The sequence below is a fragment of the Grammomys surdaster genome, unplaced genomic scaffold, assembly GCF_004785775.1.
Source record: "Grammomys surdaster isolate TR1022 unplaced genomic scaffold, NIH_TR_1.0 149, whole genome shotgun sequence".
NCBI lineage: Eukaryota > Metazoa > Chordata > Mammalia > Rodentia > Muridae > Grammomys > Grammomys surdaster.
In genome coordinates this window covers 1,958,698-1,981,923 of record NW_021604607.1, presented here as the reverse complement: position 1 = coordinate 1,981,923, position 23,226 = coordinate 1,958,698, and the positions used below count along the sequence as shown (strand labels likewise).

The 23,226-nt window shown below is 39.5% G+C and overlaps 1 protein-coding gene across 2 annotated transcripts in view; it reads left to right on the top strand.

Moving 5' to 3' along the window:
• The window catches only part of Fshr (follicle stimulating hormone receptor), a 179,514-nt gene that overhangs the window by 129,762 nt on the left and 26,526 nt on the right, over positions 1–23,226 (top strand). For both annotated transcript variants that reach the window (XM_028765153.1, XM_028765154.1), the window contains exon 4: positions 1,455–1,529. In XM_028765153.1, the coding sequence (XP_028620986.1) occupies positions 1,455–1,529 (75 nt within the window). The remainder of the gene's footprint in view (positions 1–1,454; positions 1,530–23,226) is intronic.

The window sequence follows — 23,226 nt, the reverse complement described above, 5'->3', positions numbered from 1 at the left end:
TAGGATGTCGTAGGGATTTTAAAGTCTATTGGCTCAAAAAGTTTTGAAATATAGTCTATTTATTACTACAAACCCAGGAAAAATTTTGGATGTTCAATAAAGAAGAAAGAAAAGGAAATTTGTGGTGAAGTAAGACTAGGAAACACTGAGTAAATAGCAGGAAATATTTCATTGTTCACCATAGAAAAACTCGAAATATGTTTTATGCTAAGATACATTTGAGTCTCTAAGAGAAAGCTGTTGTACAGCTGTGTGTATGTGTGTGTGAGAGAGAGTGAGACAGACAGACAGGCATTAAGGAGTTATTTAGAAATGACACCTACTGATTTCTATCTACTCATTCTTCCTCCTACCTCATGCTTCTGTGTTTTCATTAATGTCTTGTTCCTATACTTTCTCTCAATCTGCCTTCATCTTGCCCTAGTTACAAAAAAAGATTTGATGGGGCCTCAGTGTCCGCAAAGCATTTCAGAGAAATGAACCAAAGGCACAGTGTAATGCACTCCTTGATCTCATCCAAGGGGCAGTGAAGCTCATGGGACAGTTCTTGCATCTCCTCCTTGCATGGGTAGGAATTCAATCCCATGCAACACTGGATGTGTTTAAATGATTAATTGCCTAGTACTTGGCTCTGGTTAGCTACAGGTTACGGCAACATAAACGCTAATGAGACAGGAAGGAAGTAATTAACAAGAGTATCTCTGCAGATACACATTGATCCAGTAAGATGAGAAAAAGATAGGTTCTTTGCGGTAATCCAAGTGTGAGTAGGCTCACTTCCAGACTATTGATCAGGACATAACATGGGTCAAAGTCCCCATTCCCTATCTGCTGGGAGAAGCCACCTGGATCTAGAAAATGGGGGTAACAGGGCCTCCTGCCAGATTCAATCTATAAGAATTTGGTACTTTAAGTCAGAGACAGAAGTTAGTTGTTTTTCTCCCAGATAACCAGGTTTTTTTCCCTTTGCCAATTCATTTCTGTTTCTCTAGTCCTTTTTGTTGCATTACCTATATCCCTTCCCTCCCTCTCTCATCTTCTTTTCACCCTTTCTTTCTCGTCAGTATGTTCTTTTCTTGTCTGCATACCATTTCCTATTTCAGTTCCCCATGTTAGTGTCACTTACCCCTTCATAGTTCACTTTGTTTTGGGGACATTGTTACTCAGCTTTTCCCATGCTTAAAAATGGACAAGATCTTGGACAGGGACCAATTGCTAAGTGTTAAATCAACAAGGTTGATGCTAAGTTTGCACAGATTTCTATAATAAATGGTACTGCATTTGCTGAAATGATGCATGGATGGATGGATGGATGGATGGATGGATGGATGGATGATGGATGCATAGATGGATGGATGACTTGATTACTTGCTGATGTACTCTGTATAACATAAAAAAAATAAATGACACTCCTTGCCATTCAAGTCACTTACAAACACCTTCCTCTTTTACAGTAGGATTGAAAAGGCAAACAATCTGCTGTACATCAACCCTGAGGCCTTCCAGAATCTTCCCAGTCTCCGATATCTGTAAGATCTCATACATTACAGCTCTCCTTCTGTTACTAAATTTACACTCTTATTTTAGTAAAATCTCCAGTTGCTACTACGAGGAATAATTTTTCATCAAGGATGGGCAAGAGTGACCAAAGCAAAGGCGGGAAGATAGTTGGAAGTAAGTTTAGTTTTGTTTAAGAAGCAAAGTCCACTAATGTAGCAGCATTTTATTTTTATTTTCAAGTGAAGGATGGCTTTCACACTTACAGAATTGTCATGCAGACCATCTACAGATCTGGATCATAATTTAGGGTTAATGAGATACAATCAAATTTTCAGCTATCTTTCCTCTTGCAACCTTGACTTCAAAGATACTGTTCATCTCACTTGTTTTGCATGTAAGTAGTTTTCTCAGATAGATTGCAATGCTTTGTTTTGTACATTTTCATCAATAACTGTCATGACATTTTATCAGCAGAGAGATTTCTGATGTTTAAACTCCATCTTATGATCTATTCCCATCAGCAAAAACAGTTTCCTACACTCAAATGACTTTCTTTAGTTGAGGGCTTGACAGATACTTGAATGTTATGATGAGATCTTACAAAGTACAAAAAAGGATCTAGACCCTGGAGTTAAACTTTCTGAGTGCATTCACTAGCTGTTTGTTAGAGGCAAGGACTTAACACCCCATAGTTTGTTTCTTTGTTAAAAGAATGTAAATAATAATGTATATAGATTGTTAATGTAATAATGCTGCCTAAAGGCTTAAAGCAATAACCATCTACCACTTTTTACCTGTCTCAGTTGTTCAGCCAATCAGATCTTTTGACTAGAACCTGATTTGCCTGACATCAGCTAAACATACTCATGCATCTCTAGCAAGTCAGCAAGTCATCCAGGGTGGGGCATTCTCAATGGTCCCAGTCAGAAAGATTCAGTTCTCCTCCCAGTAGTCATCGTCTTCACCACGCTACAGTAGGCTTATATGCACCCGTATCCCAGAGTTCCAAGAGAGATATTTGAAGCACAAGCTTCTTCAGCATACACCCTGAATAACACACCATCTCTTCTGTTGCATTTTATTAGATACAGAAATTCACAGAACCAGTCTGAATTCAAGAAGTAGAGAAATAGGTATCAGTTCTTGACATAAGAAGCTGTAGTCGTGATATAGAGCTATGACACAGGAAAGGAAAAACGGGCTTGAGGAAGGACCCCTTTGTATTCAATCCAAGCATATAAAAAGTTTTCACTGTGCCTTTTGTCATGGGGCAAGGACACCAATGACAAAATCAGAGTCTAAATATTAGAGTCTTTATAAGGCCATCTGGTGACTGGCTGAAGAGAAACAGTTTTCACAGAGTAGACCTGACTGCTTTCTTCTGAGAGCTTTTAACCTTCTTGTCAGCTCAAAGGGAAAGAAAAAGAAGCAAAAAGTTTATCAGAAGCATCAGGCAGCAGTTAGCTAGGTCAACTTGACCTCAAGTCCCTAGGACAGAGCTGGGCAATTTTCTCACTTTCCCGCAGGAAGGAGTATACAGGAGTTGGAGGTCAGCTCTGTGTCAGATCTTAAATGGCTGCATCAGGGACAAGATGGAAGAACCTTAGCCCTACCACATATATCCCTTAGAATTAAGTAAATATTAGCTGCTAATAACATCATTTTGTGACCCTAAATTTTGGTCCACACTAACTAGAGTTAGTGGATATGATAATATGATACTAAGTGGGAAGTAAGGAATAAGATTCAGCAAAGGAGAATTCATTTAACGTTCTATGCCTTACCCCTGACAAGAATCCCAGGAACGGTGTAAAGAAGAGAAAAGGACGTTTTTTTTCTGAAGCCATGTTATAGACAGGACAGTTTCATGGGCACATACCATATGCAGTTACATAGTTGGTTGCTTTTGTTCTTCCTTCTTTCTCCCTGCCTCCTACTCTGAGCAGAACATGGGGCCATAGAGACTTCTGTAGCAGAACAAAGGAACAAAGGAATTCTTGGAGGTCAAAGGAATTTCTTGGATAGATTCAGTGGCAAGCTACTTCTAGTCCAAGCTCTACTTCAGAGGATAGACTCATGGGGGAAACTTTATGTACACATTTCATAGCCTGTTCAAAAAGAGCACAACGTATCAGATAAATTAGGACTGAGAGGAACCATCAAGAATTTGACTCTAGGGCTGGGGATATAGCTCACTTGTAGAGTGCTTGCCTATCATGTGTAAGGTCTTAGATCAAACCTAGGTACCACAAAAAATAAAACTAGAATTGGACTGGTATTGGCCCATGCATCATGGTGATCACCATTCATTCTTCATTATGGGGACCCTCAACAAAGGAGGAACTTGGAGGATGTGGATATGGAATTCACCACATAACAAGAGATCAGGGTAGGGGACCATCAGTAGAATAGAAAAAAGAAAAAGCTCAACCTTTGACCTCAGAGGAGATAAAACCTGTGTCATTTGTCATCAAGCCCAGTATCTTCTTCATGACCTTTGTCACTTTGATGTGATCCATCCTGTTGAGTCATTATCAGGGGAAGACTGGCTTCATGGGCACACAGCCTGGGAATTTGCTCAAATACCTATGTTAAAATGGGTTCTATATTGATCCTGTCTGTTTCCTGTGGCTGTTAACAGACAGATAGCAGTAGCTGGTTCCAGCCACATTGTGCTTAGGGAGATTATTCCTCAGTATATTTTAAGCCTGCTTTCCAGGAAACAAGATATCTAGTAAGAACTTTGGAAAGATTACATTATTGTCAAAAAAATCTCCCCCAAAAAACCCACATCAAAATATTATCGTCTGGATCAGCTGATGCTGCTACAACAGAGTACTATAAGCTGAGTAGCTTAATCATAAGGCAATATTTCTCAATTGTCCAGCGGTTAGAAGTCTAACACCAGGTTCTCAGTGGTTAGTCCTTTGAGAGGGTCCTCTTCCTGGTATGTTCTTTCTAGTGTGTCTTCATATGACCTTTTAGAAGTATTCTATATAAAGGGAGAAGAGAAAATATCCCATTTCTACACATGACTTTATGTCATTGCACTGTGCTGTAGGGTTTCAACATAAATTTGGGGAAAGCATCCAGTGCACAGTAATGGCATAATTCTATACCATATAGAATTTTATTACATATGGAGTCCTGTGACTCCCCCCTCCATAAAGAATTTGAAATAGCAATTGTATATCTTAAGCCTTTGGGCTCCTAGCAAAACTAAACCTTCCCCAGATATGCATACCACTTCAGCATGCAATTCACACATGATAACCCCTGGAGGTTTAAACAACTCTGCCCTCTAACAGCACTTCAACCAGCAATACACCTAACCATGGTTCAGACTGCCTCTCTTTTGAAATATTTTCCAGGTCACTAAGACATGTCACACAAATACACAGTGGAATCTCTCATCCAAAAGGTTCCTTCAGGGAAACAATATCCAGTTAAACTTCCATTCTGCATTAGCAGGTCCTGGCAACCATACTAAAGTACACAAGATACAGCTACTTAAACAAAAGTTTATTTCAATTATGGAGGCTTCAAAGTACAAAATTAAGACAATGGAAGATTCTGCCACTCTCCCAGATCTCATCCTGACTTGTTGATGGCCTCTTTCTTTTCATCCTCAGATGGCAGAGAGGATGTGTATGCATTCAAAAACAGCAAGAATGAGTAAGAATAAGCCTCTGATGTTGCTTTTTATAGAGACTAATCCAATAGTGTGAAGGCCCAGTCTTATCACTTGACCAAAGCTAAATTGTCTCCTAAATATTTTCTCTCCTCAAGTAGTCACAAGAAAGATTAAGGCTTGAAGCGATGAGCAGGGGAGAGACAGAGATTAGTCCCTAGTACACCTCCTTTAATGCTTACTCCTATCCTGGCAGCAGCCATAAATCTGCTTTGTGATCCAGCAGCTAAGTCATGATGGAGACAAGAATTTCACACACTCTTTGAGATGATGGAAACTTGCTTCAAGATGAAGAAAAGCAAAAAATTGATGAGGACTCAATAGTGATGCATAGGATTGAGCTACTGTTTGTTTGTTTTTAACATTGTTGTCATTTTGGTTTTTGCCTTCCTAAGACAGGATAAATATTTAGCTTCTGTTCAGCCAAAAGCAGAAAATTACCAGGGGGCGGGGATGAGACTTCATTTGACTCAAGCATCCTAAGTGCTGCACACACACACTTAGACGTGTTGTTCTGAAGCTCTCTGTGTTGATTCCATTTCATGCTGTTTATTTGATAGCACAGAATTCAGAACAACTAAAAATCAGCACTCTTCATCAGCACCTTCATGCTTCACAGAGGAAACTGAAGTAGTTAAGAAAAAAAGCTTCTAAATAAAGAAAAGCTCTTTAACCAGAAAAATATGCACCAAAGGATTCATCTGAATGGATTTTTTAAGCCAATATTTTATTTGCAGGCTATCTTTCTTTCTTTCTTTCTTTCTTTCTTTCTTTCTTTCTTTCTTTCTTCCTCTTTCTTTTTTTCTTTTCTGTTTTGCCTTCCTAGAGCTGACCTTTAAAGTATGAAAGATTATCTATTGATCTGTAAATAAGGTTTCTACAATATTCTCTTTCATTTGCATCTTGTCAATGTAATTCACAGGCAGCTTAGTGGTGGTATTTGCTACTCAATAAACTACAATTTCACTTAGTAAGCATGTCACACTGCTGTGTGCCCTGTCCCCAAAACACCACTGACAACCATCTTCCACTCAAATGTAAGACATTAGACTTCTTCTTCTAAAATACCTTATGGAGGCTGCTAGGCTATTGGTTTTCTACAACTGAGAACCCTTCTAGGAGTTTTCTTAAAGACACTCCCCTCAGCAGTCAAATCTGTTTTTTCCCCTGTCCTGGCTATTGGGCTTTTCTTACAGGAATATGCATTGTTCCTGTAAAATGGATCACTCTTGTACTTTTGGTTCTCATCCATGCAATTCTGTCTGTGGTGGCTGGGAACAAAGCCACAAAAATTAATTTTTAGAAACTGTGGCTACCATATGCATGGTTCCTCTACATTTGCTCATCATTTGGATTATGAATTGCCCAGTTAGTAAGAACTCATTCAATAATTCATTAAAAAAACAAACAAGGACATACTGTATACAAAGCTTTCTTATGCATACCAAATATGACAAGGCAAATGAAGCCTCTGCCTTCATGGAGCTCACATTCCAATTGGAAGGATGTTGAATTATATCAGACAATGATGGTGCTGTCAGATATATATATGAAAGTAGAATTGGAGAAAGGCTGACTGAGAAAGCATAAAGTATACAGTTCTATATCAAATCTAGGAGATATCTGTAAGTTACTCTTTCTTCAAGGACAAAACTATACTCATATATGAACATAATAATATCTGTAGAGCTTATGGTACTGGTCATACATGAGAGGATTGAGCCAGTGCCTTAAGCCAGAAAAATCATGGAATAAAACATTGGAGTGGGGCAATCACATGATTTAGAAAGACAGAAGAGGAAGGAGAGGAAGAAAGGTCCTTGTGAAAAAAACTAGCAAGTGAAAGGCTCACAAATAAGAAAAACCTGAACCCCAGGGAAAAGGAGACCACACATAGTCAAGTGATGTGACTAGATTTTGGTATTTGTGGCTAAGTAAAATTGGATCGGAACCCAAGGCAGGAAAGTTTAGCTCTAATAGAGTAGGAAACAATAAGCTCTTCAAGACTAGTGAACAGCAGATTGGTGTGATGGTGGTGATTGGATTGCAGAAAACCCTATAGCAAGTTATACTCAAAGGAGGCCTGCTAATGGCCAGTTGCCTTAAGCCAGAGGTAGAGGAATAGCGACAACAGTTAAAAGCCAATGAAAATCACAGTGTCCTGTTAGTTACCTTTGGGCCACATGGGTACATATCATTGAAATTATATTGATCCACTCCATTACCCTGACTTATTCTCCATGTATCTCCCAGACAACCATGGTATAGAAGATACTCATCAAGAATCTAGTCATTTTACATGAAACAATGATTATTAAGATTAAATTATTAGCTATCTTCTGGGATATCAGCATTGCATCTCAGGATGTTGCCATAACTACTAAGATGCTTGGACACAATGAAAAGTACAGAATTGCTTACTTTATCAGTAACCAGTCTTCCTAATCTGACTTTGCTTAACATTGTCAACTCAAAGATAACACAGCTGTTCGAGGTGAAATTTCCATCTGAGCTTGACTGCTCCAAATGGCAAGAACCTCTTGTGAGTGTAATTTTGGCAATATTTTTATATTGTTAACCCTTCCTCCTCATGCAGGAAGCTTTCTTCTGCAAGAACTCTAGTCCTTTCCATCAGAGAAATAATCAGCTGATATAAGGATTTCTAGCAATACACACAGGTTTTATATTATTCTTTTCAGAGTAATTAGCATTTTCCTATGTTTGTTTCTACTTCTTATATGTGTCTAGTGTAGATATGTAAGTGTAAATGTGTATGTGCATGTGTGTACATGTCTGAATGCACATGTGGAAGCTAGAAGTCAATTTCTAGTTCCTTCTCTAGTGTTCTCCAATTTTTTTAAGACAGAGTCTCTTAATCCAGAGCTCACCAATTGGCTAGACTGCCCAGTGATTTCTGACCTTCAACTATTTCTCTACACTCTGTGTGTGTGTGTGTGTGTGTGTGTGTGTGTGTGTGTGTGTGCGCGCGCACGCGCACTGCACATATGCTCCTGCAGATTCTTCTCTGTAACAAAATTTGTTCCAGATAGTTCTTATAAGTCAGGTGTGTCCCTCACTCATTAGTTTTGAAGTAAAACTGGCCTCAGTTTCCTTACTAAAACTCAGATATGAGAATAGTCCACAGAAGGATGCAGGGGAATGAATGGAGTTTAGCCCAGCTTCTTTCTCTTTCCTAGTGCCATCTTTCCTACCCCACCCCTAAGCAGTGATGTATTAACCCTTCCATGTTTCTCCATCTGCAAAACAAAATTAGAAAATGTACTTCAGAGGGATGGTCAGGGGAAAAAAAAAACCATCTCTAACGCCCCTAAGATCTCTTTGAGTGATCAAGTACTTGATTGCTTACCAGTAAGCTTCACATGGATGTGGCTCTCACTGTTACTCTTGTCTCAAATGCAGAAGAGCAAGATCTGTCTTTGAGACAAGAAAAGCTGGTCCATGACAGATCCCTACATTTCCACATAAAACTATAAAGCTCCCTTTCCCTGGGCTTTAACTACTATAGTCTCAGAAGTGCACTAAGAAACTCCAACAACTAAAGCTCAGCTGTTGTGCTAATGTACAACCATAGGATGCAGTCCTGCTATTGTGGACCCCCGCAAATAAGCAAAAACACTTCATCAAAGCCCAAGAAGTACTAGCTATGGGGATAGGTTTACAAAGGCAGACAGCACCCAACAGCTGTTGGAGGTGACCTGACATATCCCATCTCAGGCTCAAGTACACCCAGAGACAGCTTGGACAGTAGAATATGGAATGGCAGTAGCAAGATACTACTGCAAGTAGCAAGTCCACACTGCAGGACCTATACACTTCTGCTTCTCACTTCAGCTCTGGCTATGTTCACATAGATACCTTTAGACTTGCAGTTATTTCTGGGAGAGGACACACAATTCCATGAGAATTGACCAGAGGAGGTATAGGCAGCAAAAGCAGACAGGACAGGAACAGAGTCACACTCTTTCTCTCCACCCTCCCTCTCTCCTTGCCTGCATGCCTTTCTCCTTTCCTTTTTGCCAGGATGGGAACCAAGATTTCATTAGCATTAAACCTCTAATGCATAAGGAGAGAGATCCCCAGTACATCGTAGCACAGAAGGGAAGGACAGAAGAAGGACGGAAGGAGGAAATGGTGAGGGTTGTTTCTCTTTTAGAGACACATAGTTGTGATGCAGGCTCACTGGCTGCATCACTAACTTCCTCTCATTCTGTAATACTTGTTGTGGGAAAGCTACATTTTCTCTTCACTTCTACAAATTCACTCATGCCATCTACATTAAGGTCTATTGTACATTAGGCTGTAAGCTCCTAGAACAGATGTATTCTAGCCAAGTGCCACAAGCCTTTGACTCTGCCTGGGAAGACTGATATCCTCTATGTATGAGGGCTTGACTGTATAAAGAAAATATCCTTGGGCTCACCAGACAGCACAATTGCCTGGCTTGTGACTGAAGCACAATGAATAGGCAGACGATGCCTACCTTGGATTTTACCCATACCCTAGCTAGAACAAGTGCCATGTGCCAGTCATCTCTGAGTCTGTGAAGAGCCAAAATCAGCACATAGTAGGCCCTTAATGAGAATGTGGACCTGGCATGAAAGTTTTCTGTTTGTGTAGCAAGAGAGAAGCAGTAGCTGTTTTCAGAGTGAGAACAGCAAAGTAACAAATGCTCTGAAGAGGAATCTTTTCCTCTTCAACAGACATTGTGAAAATGTTTCACTGTGGTTTAATCATAAGCTCACCCATGGTGATCAACCCACAAATAATGCCTAGTTCAGGAGAAGATGAGCTCTTCCCTCATCTAGTTGGGGTATGGAGATGTGAGTAGAGAGCAGAACATTGGTGGGCCTGTGAGAGAGGCATCTTGGCAATCTCCTTATAGGGTTCATTCATCACCATCTCCCGACCAAGGACCAGACCACACAGATCTACTCATCAGATTCTAGGAAAAATGTCACCTCCAACAGAAGAGTCCAAGAACCAGGTTGCATCCCTGGCCTTACTTATGAAAACAGTAAGTTCCCTGAGTCTCATGAGGAATGAAGAGAAGGGGCAGAGGAAAGGGCTCAGTGATTAAAGTGCTTGCAACCACAAGCAAGAGGACCAGTGTTTGAATCTCCAGAACCTACATGTGGCAGTTCCCTCTCTGTTGCTGTGATAAAATACTCAGATAAAAGTACCTCACAGGAAAAGAGGTTTATCATAACTCATGATTCCAGTTACAGCCCCTGATAGTAGGGAAGTCAAGGCTGAAACTTCTGAAACAGCTTCTGACTTCACATCCAGCCAAGAGAAGAAATAAAAGAACTCATGTATGCTCACTTGTTTGCTTGTATTCGGCTTGATGTATCCCGTGTTATACAGCTCACAATTCATTGCCTACGGAACAGTGCTCCTGAACACTGTGCTGGGACTTCCATATCAACTGCCTAAATTAGAGCAATCACCCAGAGACATGCTACAGAGGCCAAATCAATATAGACAATACCTCATTAAAATCTACTTTCCAGATTATTCGAAGTGGTGTCAAATCGACTGTTAAAACTAACCATCACATCACGTGAATGCCAGGAGGGCACAGTGACTCAGTGAGAAATTCAGCCTTAGAAAGTGAAGACACGCCATCCCCACAGCAGGCTGACTGACAAAACTAGCCATATCACAAAACCATAGATCTGTGTAAGAGAGAGGCCCTCCACCTTAGAGGAATCAATTGAGTAAGATTCCCCCACATTAACCCCAGGATTCTGCACATCCACACGTACATGAGCTCACATGTGCTCATCTTCCTGAACACACAAACACATAAGCAGGTACACTGAACACACATGCACATAAAAAGGAGAAAATAGAAAACTAGAAAAAACTATTGCTGTGTCATCTCCAGCCAAAGGTCATGAAGGGAAGGTGGCACATGAAGGACAGTGCTGGGAAGTCAAAGGGCATTGGTCACCAATGTGGTTTACAGGAGTCAGATTTCAGGAAGCCCTTTCACCTTGCACTCATTGCTTACAAAGCACTGTTAACTATTTCCTGACAGATGTCTCACAGAGCAAAGCAGGAGGTTCTGAGACAGTGATTAAATTGAACAATGTCAAAAATATTTGGGGCAGGAGGCTCAGGGAAATTATATTAAACATGTATCACATTTCAGATTCTGAAATGGGCATTTTGTTCACACAGTTTGTCTTGTTCTTGGTTCTCCAAAAACAGCAAGAAGCATTTTGAAACTCAAGAGATTATATGAGGGATAGAATGAAGAACAAAAGCCATCAATGTATGGTGCTCACCCAGTCCATCTTCCAATCAGAGATGTGTATTCTCGATAGAGAGTGAACCCATGTAAACCTCTCCAGTGTTCAGAGTACATTGACACCTCAGTTATGTGTTTACTGTTTGAAATTTGTGACCATCCACCCAAGCAAATTTGAAGTGTACCTGAGAAATAGCTTTCTAAATAATTTATCTTAGAAATGAGTTGTGAGAAAGGAAGTGCAAACTGTTTAAAATATTAACATTTTTGCAGCTCCCAAATGTGACGTAAAAGTAACTACTTGCCACAAATTGGTAGTTTGATTAAAGTTCCCCTTATGTCAGCATAGAAGAAAGTCTCCAGACGTGGATGCCTGGCAACAGCATTAACTGTGAATCTAATCAGGATGCTCTTTAGGTTTTGAGAGTTCCTATGTAGACAAGGAAGTATGCTGAGAAGAAGATAATTAAGGAGGTGCAAGCTGAAAGCCTGGCTTTAGATATCATGTCTTCCACTTTCTATCAGAAGAATCACCTTGAAGCCCCTCAGCTGTTTTCTTATCTGTAAAATGTGACTGATAATACTACCTTCTTCACAGGTTGTGTGTCTGGGTCAATCAGTTTAAGGAAAGTGAGACATTTGCACTTGGATATAGCACAGATTAAGATAACAGGCATGTTCTAACAATTATTCCTCGTTCAAGTTTAGAAATTGACCTATGCATTGCTAAGTCTTTCCCCTATTAACTATAAAAATAGGAATTCTAAAATAGTATATGTTATAGGTGCTATAAAAATAAAAATATATTGTAACTTTTATGCATTTTCTTCTTCAAGGGCCCTTTCAGGACTGTGACTTACATAGCCAGCTTCTAGGATTTCACTCCCTCCACTCCTTGTAGTAGCATCTTGACCAATGCCACCACAGACAGCTTCTTGCATAACCCCAAGTCTCTGTAGTGTGTACAATTTTCCACAAGGTCTTCTTAAATTCTTAAATTCCTTTTTTCAGCCTAAATAGAACCAACAGTCAGGATGGGCTGTCAAGAAGGAGAAATTCAAAACAGCTGCTTTCAGAAGTGCTTCTCAAAAGACTTATCACAAATTCCGTTCTTCCCTCAGTTCTCACGGTCAGTGTAAAAGAAAAATGCTTCCAAAACCTAGAATATAGCATCCCTTGTGTCAGAGAAGCTCTGTCTCTCATCTCTGATTGCCCCAAGATCTGTCCTATCCATGATGACACCATGTAGCATGCTCTACATAGTGAGCATGTGACAGCAACAGCAAGAGCTGCACGGAGCCCATCACCAGCTTCATTTTTCATTATTATTATTATTATTATTATTATTATTATTATTATTGTATTATAAGTAGGTCCATTTGTCAGGGATTTCTTCTCAGGAGAACTGGTTCAGTTCCCTGTGATTTATTTTCTTTTACCTGGATCAAGACTGTCACAGATAGGTTGCTGATGTAGAAGTGGGACTCCTTCCTCCTGAGTCTGATTGTCTCCACAGCTGTAGGTGAATTTGCAGAAGGTTACTGTCTTATCTGTCCTTGTCACAGTCTAGAGGAGCCACCATACACTGCAAATGCTGGTTTCCACTCAAACTTCACCTGAGAGTCTGCCATCTCACGAATGCAGTTCTACTTTTCTGTAATATCACGTTCTGATTTACATCACGGTCAAGGAACAAACTAACTGATGCATGCTTTACATTAAGAGAGATTTATCAGCTATGCCCTCATAGTAATGGTACATTCAGCAACTGATCTGTACTTAAAGAAATTAGTATAGATGCCTTACTTTCTGCTAGGGCCTCCAAGGTTAAGTAAGGCACACACAACTCCAGAAAAGGAAGGAGTCTAAGTTAGAAAAAGAGTGCTAGCACATGTTTTCCTGGTCATAGACACTTCTAGGGAATGGTAAGAGCTCTGAGATTGCTGCAGGAAGAATAGCTCTGCTCTGTTAACCCAGCATTCCCTGGTTTTATCACCATTGTAGCCTTTCATTTTTAAACAAAGCAGTTTTGTTTTCCACTGTTTCTAAATTGGAAGCCATCTTAGAGATCACATCTCCATCCCTTGCACCAGGACAGCCTTCCACCTGTGAGTGCTTGGCCAGGGCTAGGAAACTCAGACCTCAGCAACACAATCTTTTCTTCTGGTGAACAGCTCTCATAAGACTCAGTCACTGGATCAATCACAGACTTGCAAGATTAGTGTGGATTCAGAAAGACCTGGTCCAACCTCTAGTTCAGTGTCTCCTTATGTGGCTTTGAGAAAGTTCCTGGACCTCTCTCAGTCTGTCTCCTAAGGTATTAAGGAGGAATAAATAAAATAATCAATGGTAAGTGCTTGATGTGGTACCTGACTCATAGGAAGTGTTCAATAAGTGTCGACCGTTATTATTATGAATCTGTACCTCCTTTCCAGAACATCGCAGCACAAATCTATTGCCATTTCCACTTGGCTACTTTTCAGAATCACAGGTTCCTTTTTCCAAATCAATACCCTACACCTAATCCCCAAAATTATGTTCCAAAATAAGTCTATTTCTTTATAAAGTAGATATTCATGCAACTACAGTATCCTGTGCTTTAGAAATAGATGCAAAGCTAATGAGGGTTAAAATAAAGACAAATAAATAAATTTCTACACTTTTATCTTCCCTTATATAGTGTTATACATGGAAAACATGGAACAAATGTGTTTGGTTTGTTTGGTTTTGACTCACTACCTATAATCTTGAAGAGAAATTAGTGTCATGGAATACAATTTGTCATTTTTCTAATGTTGACTTTAACAGCAAGGCAATCTACTGATCATAGGATTTAAATGCCTGCCAAAAAACAAAAAAAATTATTAAAAGTAGCAGATTCAATAGAAGAACTCTGGAATAGCTCCTGGGTTATGATACTCAGTATTCTATCTTATATCTCTTTTATACAAGTATTTTCTGCAAAATTCAGCTAGTAAATTTTCTTTCCTAAAGTCAATCAGGTGTTCTTTCAAACTACCTGGGAGATGTTTCATTTTTAGTTTATAATGAAAACATCCAAAATAACATGAAAAAAACTTAAATTGTCTAGAAAAGGTACATTTTTTTAATTTTAAAATATGCAATATGAGACATTTCACTTCTAGTGACATACCTCATTTTCAGTGGTAAAATAAACATTTACATATATATCTCCATGGTTTTCCCTCCCCAGTAGCTCCCTATGTATCATAGACATTTTTCAAATGTTATTGCATTTGTCATTGGTAAAATATCATTTGCCCTTAAGGAAATAAAAAAGTATCTAATTTGAAAGTATCTGGTTTATAATTTGGTTTCCAGTGGCCATTTGTCACCACAGAAAAAGTCACATTTGAGTCACTTGGTTCTTAAAATGAGTTAAGTCACATAAGTCATCTTTATTTGTCAATTCTATAGTATTCTATGATATGTTTTTAGTTACTTTCTATGGGAATGACAAAACACTGACCAAAATAACCTCAAGCCAAACAGATTTATTTGATTTACATTCCCACATCACACTCCACTCTTGAGGGAATTCAGGACAAGAACTGAATAGGAACATAGAAGGGGACATTGAAGCAGAGATCATGGAAAACTTACTAGCTTACTTTCTGGGCTCATTCTCAGCTTCCTTGCTTTTATATCCCAGAACCACCTGCCCAGGAGTGGCTCCAGTCACAGTGGCCTGGGCCTGACCACATAAATTACTGATCAAGAAAAAGCCCTACAGACATACCCATAGGCCAATCTGATGCAGCCAATTTCTCAGTTGAGAGTCCTTCTTCTCTGGTGACTCTATTTTTTGTCAAATTGACAAGAAAATATCCAGCACACATGTCAAAATTCTAAGTTGATAGTATGATACTGATTTTTAAAAAGCCAAGATTCAGAGGCTAAAGAGAATCAGGAAGGTAGGAGGACAATTGAGGGAGGTATAACAGAAGGAAGCAGAAGATAGTAGAAAGAGAGGAAAGGAGGGATTTGGGAAACTTTGGAGTGCCCAGTTACTTAGATGTCACAGAGGTCAAGAAAATAGCATGTTATCACCTCTCAGAGAGTTAGGAAAATGCAAGTCAGGAATGAGAGAAATAAGAGTCTTAGTGTGACAATTGGAACAGAAGGTAAGCACCTGACCACAGAATAACCAGTGCTGGGAGAGCAGAAGCTTACTTACAAGGCAATGCCCTTCCCATAGATAAAGGAAGGAAATCAGCTAATTCCTGAAACTAAGCCAAAACATCTACCCAGATCCTCTGGGGCCAGTCAGTTCCTTTGAGACAATGCTACATGCCCTTACCCAAAGCAGAAGCTCACTGCTCTGTGGAGGCACTGGGTCAGACAGCATCTAGCTACATAGGGCTAAACTCTTGGAAGTACTACTTTTGGACTAATCAAATCCCTTGTGTTTACTGCAGAGCCTTGTTTCCATGAGATTAATGTTTAAATTGAATATGGAAACTAGATGGTTCCTGTTTTGAAGGTAAAAAATGGGCTGACAGGAAATAAGATTCTCTGGCTATCTCCTACAAATTTTTTATGCACAGTCATTTTACTGACAGAAATTAGGATTCTGAAAGTCAATCCATTACTTGGAAATCCACCTAGCTATGGTCACTACCTTTGAGTCTAGGGTCCTATTCATTGTACGAAAGAATCTTATACATTATTCCATCTAACACTAAGATTCTGTGATACTGAATCCAGACAAATCTTTTTACAGTGACTCAGAAAGCATACATCAAAATCTTTTATCATATTGACTACTGATGCACAATTCCCCAGCTAATAAAGATTTGTAGTTAAAACAAAACTCAGCATAACATCAGTAACTTCCATAAGTAATGGCTTCTTTTTGGATATACTTGGTCCTTGTTTGCACACTCCATATCTGCTAGCTCACTCACTTGTTAACATTTATTTTCAAGTTCAAATTAGTGGTTGTAAAACATCTGGTAGCATCCCCTCGCTCCCTGAATCAAATTCCCTTAAAGCACTGGATAAAACCTTAGCCTGAACGCCATTCCTTTCTCATATCCTAAGCTGGCAGAGAGCTGGTTTACATAGTATCAGCGTGATCAATAGCATATAGTTTAGCACTATTCCATTCTTTGAATGTTCTACCTGTGTGAATCTTAATCTACTTCACCTTCAAACTACCTAAAGCCAAGACATTGTCTCTGGCTTACTCTCTGGAGCATAACAAAACTTTATTGGGAGGATGATACTTGTACTAGCACAGGACAAATAGACTTTATAAATTTAAGGGAAAAGAAAGAAACAAGAATCCATGAGTGCTATTGGAGACAGATAAAGGTATCAATGATGAAATGCTGTGGATTGGTTCTAATGCTATTTGTGTTAATCTGGTTCCCAAAATTACACAGGAACCTGTACATCTGCTGCAAAACACTGAGAGTCCTTGCTCCATTTGGCTTTGATTGTTGAATAAAGTTGCCTATGGACAATGGCTGGGCATGTAGACAGAGGCAGAAATTTAGATTTCCATGACAAGAGAACCATGGGAAGAAGGAGGATTTAGTATTGCCATGCTGGGGAAGCAGGAGTATTAGGCAGGAGAACTGCAGAAGACAGAGTAACAATCATGTAAGAGCTGGTGAAGAGTGGCTCCAAGGAGACCCTCCCTGATTGGATCTGGGGTAGCAGAGATGGACTAGAGATTTTAGTAAGTAATAATTTAGGAATATCAGAGGGGAGGCATTAGCAACAGGGAAGGTTTGGAGTGATCCAGTCATTGAACTACTTAGAGCATATTAAAAATAAGATTTTGTATGTGTACGTGTGTGTGTGTGTGTCTTTTATTCGAGAACCCACAACACAGGAGCAGTAGTAATAACTGTGTGCACCCACCAGGAACTTTAGAGCAGATTAATGTTCCAAGCAACAGTGCAAGGGGCTTAATGTCCCAGGATGATCTTTTTGTGAAAGGCAGAAGTACACTGGCCTGTAGCAGTGGAAGTGTGGATGACTTCCATCAAATGCAGGACCCCACTAAGTTTATTCTGAAAGGAGAAACAAATTTATTATCGCAACCTAAAGATTTAGGACAATCAAAAATAGAAAGGCACTAACACTAACTCAGGACGTGAAACTGGCTATGGGAGTGAGGAGTTCCAAGCCAGTTACTTTTCTTTGAAAGCTCCATTTGCAGAAGTTAAATTTGTTGAGATTTTACCCTTAGGCCTTTAACTGTTCCAGAAGATAAAACACAATTGAGTGAACCAAAATAATTTTTGCAACAAACAATCATTTGACAAAGTCAAACCTATTGAGATACAGAGCTCCTAGCTTATTACCCAATTCTAGACTCCTTCAGATGTGAATTTATTGATCAGAGGGGGAAAGATGAATTGAAAACTAAGCGTTCATCAGAACTCCATTTCTGGCCTTACATTGGGGTTATAGAGAATCTTAGCTACAGAGTTGTAAACAATACTCTATCCAGCTAGATGGCCACCAGATCTTTTTAAGCGTCTTCAAATCAACACTATTGGAATAATTTTAGCCATTTTCACTGCGCATTTTCTCTTCTATAAAAACCAAAGTTTTCAATGTACTTCTGTGGATGTCTATAGATCCTCTGTAAAATGGGTATGGAAGCTCACTCTGATGATTAGCTAAATGGTTTGCTCCTATGTTGCCCTCATTGGAAAAGCATGTTTCCTCACTTCTTCAATAACAACAAAATTCATAAACATTTGTGATTGCTAATAGCATGTCAAATCAGTTTTATGCTGTGGATGCAGGTGCTACGTAGTTTCTCAGGCACTAACAGCTCAAAGCACATTACCTCCCTAAAAGCTTGGTGGTAACACATGCCTTTAATCCCAGTACTCAAGAGGCAAAGGCAGGGAGATATCTGTGAGTTCAAGACCAGCCTGGTAGACAGGATGAGTTCCAGGACAATGAGGACTGCACAGTGAATCCCTGTATGGAAAATGAACAACGAAAGAAAGCTTGACAAGGATCATGCATAGTCTATGTACCAACAAGTGTAGACATGTTAAGTTTTCAGGACAAACACAGATATGCCTTTATGCCGTTCACATTGTGGTTAAATAATATATGCTTTGAAATTTTTTTAAATTTTATTTTATATTAATGTGTATGAGTATTTTAAGTGTGTGTGTTTGTGTGTGTGTGTGTGTGTGTGTGTGTGTACCATATATATGCCTTGGGCCTACAGAGGCCAGAAGTGGCCTCAAATTACCAGGAAGTGGTGTTTCAGACCATTGTGAATAGCTATGTGGTACTGGGACTCAAACCCAGGTCCTCTTCTAAGAGTAGCTAGTAGTCTCAACCACTGAGCTGTCTCTCTAGGCCCTGCTTGAAATTTTGATGAACTACTAAAAATAAAAAGTGGTAAATAAGATGCAATTGTCCTGGGAATAAATCAGGAGATCTAATTTGCTTTTTTTTTACTTTAAAGCATATCTTTTGCTTATTTTTGATAATTCCACACATATAACCAATTAATCTTGATCATATGCACCACAAATTCCCCCTCTCACTACCCCTCAGATGACCCTGCACATCCTTCTCACCTTTTCCTGTGAGACTTAAAATTAATAATGCAGTAAATCCAGCTCAGTATTGCCTATTAGAATTACTTTCGTTCTACAGTAAATTCACAGGTGCACCATGCATGTAACATCCAGAAGACATCATTTCACACACTCCTTCAGCTCTTACATTCTTTCACCCCCCTCTTCCATGTTCCCTAAGCCTTGACGGAAGTGAAGTTGATACTGATGTACCATTTAGGACTGAGCACAAAACAACCACTTATTTTCAGTTCTTTGACCAGATCTGAGTCTCTGCATTAACTGCTTACCAATGCAGAGAGAAGTTTTTCTAACCAAGGTTGACAGCCACACTAATATAGGGGTATATGTATAAATATCTGGAAGGCAGTTTATTAGCGTGTCTTTAGCAAAATAACAACAGTAGTTTCCTTTCTAGGGCCTATGACCCCCTGAGGTGTGGGTTTTTGTCCAAGTTACAGTACTATGCCTAAATTCTTCCCTGTGAACCAAACCTCAAATTCAATCTAAAAGTGAATTGCCTAACCCCATAAACTTGCTGCCACTATTGCATTAGTAAGAACATCTTGTCTGGCACATGAATATGCAGAGATACTACTGTCAGATTTTTTTCACCAGTGGTGTACATAGACAGCATCACCCAGATCTGTGAAAGCTAGACAGCAGGAGGGAGTTTTCAAGGCAAGGGCAGGATTTCTCTATAACCTGCCATGAAAATGAAATGTGTGCTGTCTTTAGTAATAGGATCTCACCATATAGTTATGGTGGGCAACAAAAAGCAACAGGAATAGCTTGTGTTATTTTGGGGGCCTTTGAGGCTTCTATGACCAATAATCTTTAATATTGTATCATTTACCTGGCCCTGAAATTTTCACTTAACAGCCTATGACTTCTAAGGGAAGCACTGTCCATGTATATAAGGTAGTTGTTAGGGGCCCCAATTTATATCTGTAGACAGGTCTTCTCTCTGAAGAAACTCCATTTGAAACTGGATTCTGAAGATTCAATTGGCCTGGTTAAAAAAAATAGGTGAGAGCCCTCCTGAGGAAGCATATGCAAATAACTCAAGGGAGGACAGAGCAAAGAGAAAGAGACTGAGTTGAAAGAATTGAAATCCACTGATGGAGCATGAGGCAGACAGAAGAGATCATAATACAGAATATAAACCCCCACCCTGGGTCTTATGGGAAATAATAATAAGCCTTTCACAGCGAGGGCACAAAGCAATCTGGTTTATGTGTCTTAGAAGAATGTGCTGCATGCTGCACAGAGAATGGATTGGAAAGAAAGAAGATAAAGTGTGAGGCCAAAGGAAACTGTTTAATAAAGCCAGGGGAAGGGAGCAACTGTTTTAGGATGGTGTCAATGGAGGTGGACAAAACTGATCAAAACCAAGATAACATTTTTTGTTCTGTTTTGTTTTGTTTTGTTTTGATTTTTTAAATTTTTATTGGATATTTATTTATTTACATTTCAGATGTCATTCCCTTTCCCCATTTCCCCTCCCTAGAACCCCCAACCCATCCCCCCTCCTTATTTTTGCTTTTATATCATTTTAATTACATGCATGTATTAAGGTCAGTTCTAGGTTGAGGGTTGCAATACAATAGATGCAAATAGTCAAGGAACAAGCAAGGCATTAAACCCAATTCTGTGAACACTCCAGTGATCACTGTTTCTAAGGGCTTATCAGGATGACCAAAATATCTGAGCCTTCTTCCCTGTCTTAGCCCAAAGTCATTTTCATGTCTGAAGCCTACTTCCTTGTTCTAGCCTAATATTTAGATTCCTGCCTGAAATTACTTCTTTGTTGTAGCCGAATGTCAGATTCCTGCTTGAAGCCTACTTCTTTATCCTTGTCCAATGTCATATTCCTGCCAAGCAGCCCATTTCCTTGTCCTTCGCCCACGTCAGATTCTTGCCAAGCAGCCCCAAAGGCTTTCCACCTCCTCTCCTTTTTTATTTCATTAACAAGACTAAGCCTGTCTTAGGTCATTCTGAGAAGAATGCCTTCCTTACCCATCATGGAATTGTAATTAAAATCTAAGAAGGTTTAGAAATGGGGTGGCTATTAGATGATAAGGAGGAAGAAGCCAATTTTTATCATTGAATCACTGATAGAAGCCAATGTACTTCTTGGAAAAGAATCATGGGGGAAATATTTGATGAAGGTAACTGTCGGGAGACAAATTCAGCTATGACAATGGACCATTCAGGAGGACTTAGGGAGTAAGATCTCATTCCTGGCAGACTAGAGAGGCCAGATTACAGGTATGAACACGAAACTCACAATAATCACAATCAGAAAGCCACAAGAAACAAAATCTACTTGGCTAGAACTATTGAAGGAGAATACAAAGGCTTTGCAAACTAATAGAGGGAGGGAGAAAAACAAAGCATATGAAAATGTTCAAGGAAAGGAACGCAAATGAATGTGACATAACAAAAACAGGAGAGAGAGATTGGCAAGGAGCAGGGCATACTCTGGGATGTTCCTGTTCAGTAGATTTGGTACTTGGTAGGCTGGTGAATTTGGGATACATGGTAGTTTTGAATGAAGATATGTAGGTTAATTAATCAGATTAGAGCAGATTGAACCATATAAATGAGATAAGAGGCACTGAAAAAGTATTGCAGATAATACTTTCTGAAAGCTTTGCTGAGAAAGAAGGAAGAGAAATGGGGCTGGAGAAATGAATGTCAGGAGAGAAGGCAACTACGTGTCAATCTGGGAAGAATGTGAAACTCGAGCAAGTTGGAGTCTGTCTTGACATAGGGTCTCCAAAAATGCTGCTTTATTTATGTCCACATACAAACCAGAGAAAGAAAATGGATGACTAAAAAGAAAAGAATGAGGAAAGTGGGAACGTCAAGTCAAGCTTGAATTATGGCCACGACTAGTGGTACAGGTCTATAGTCTAAGCTACTCAGAGGTTTAAGAATGACAGTTTCAAGTCCTTTCAGGACTATGACACAAGTATAAAGTCAGCCTGAGCAACTTTCCATGCCTCAAAACAGAAAGTGAAAAACTGTCCAGGGTATAAAACCAACTGGTAGAACACTTGTGTAGTATATATGAGCCTCTAGGGTAAAAATCAAGTGCTATAAATGAAAAAGAGAAAAAAGCATCATTTTCAACAAGAATGCTTTACCAACCCACTGTGTTCAAACCTATATGTTGTAGTATACAGCCAGACAATTAGAGCTCAGAAATGTAAGATACATGTAAGATATAATGTAAGATATAATGTAAATATATTTAGAATATATATATATATATATATATATGTATATATATATGTATATATATATACACATATTTATATTTAGAATATATAAAACCAAAGAGGACCATTCCAGACCTACCAGGAATTCTCCACTGCAGTGTTAAATCCCAAGCATTTCTGGATTTCTCAAGGCCTCAGAATGGCTTGATAAGATTCTATACATGCCTATCATAAAAGTGCCCTGGAAGTCCAGGACAAAACAATGAAAGTCACTCAGTACAGCTGAGGTAAGCATCTGCCACATTAAATCTAACAACAGCCTATTGCCATAGCAACAGCTGGAGTAAAAGTTACCCAAGAGAAAGTGAAGTGGCAAAGACATCTTTGATAGAATGTCTATCATACTGCCCACAGTCTGTGGTGCTGTGAAGGGGCTTGGTTTCAGGTGTGGCACAGGCCTCGAACCCCGACCTCAATGGGGCAATGGCAGGTATTTAGCCATGCCCCCGGACCACAGGCTCCTGACACACCATTGACCCACACTTTTCAGTCACATAGGGCAATGCTCCTACCAACCCCTCCACAGGTAGAGGGTGTGACTACAGGCCTCAACCTCAAGAAATTTCCATATTAATGAGATACCTAAAGGCCAGAGGGCGTAACTAATTAAGTATTCCCCAGACTCTCCTTCCTACTCCCTCCCTATTTAAGTCAGGCCTGCCCTGACCTAACTGGGGGTGTTTCCAGACCATTTATCATCCACCATGTCAATAAAACTCTCAGAACCCTAAACTTCCTCATGTCATTGGGGCCTGCCATCGTGGAAAACTTCTCTGCATTTTTCCTTGCAGGGTCCTGCATCTTCAAACAAGCAATCTTTTCCCACAGAACGTGGTCAGGGTCTCTCTCTCTCTCTCTCTCTCTCTCTCTCTCTCTCTCTCTCTCTCT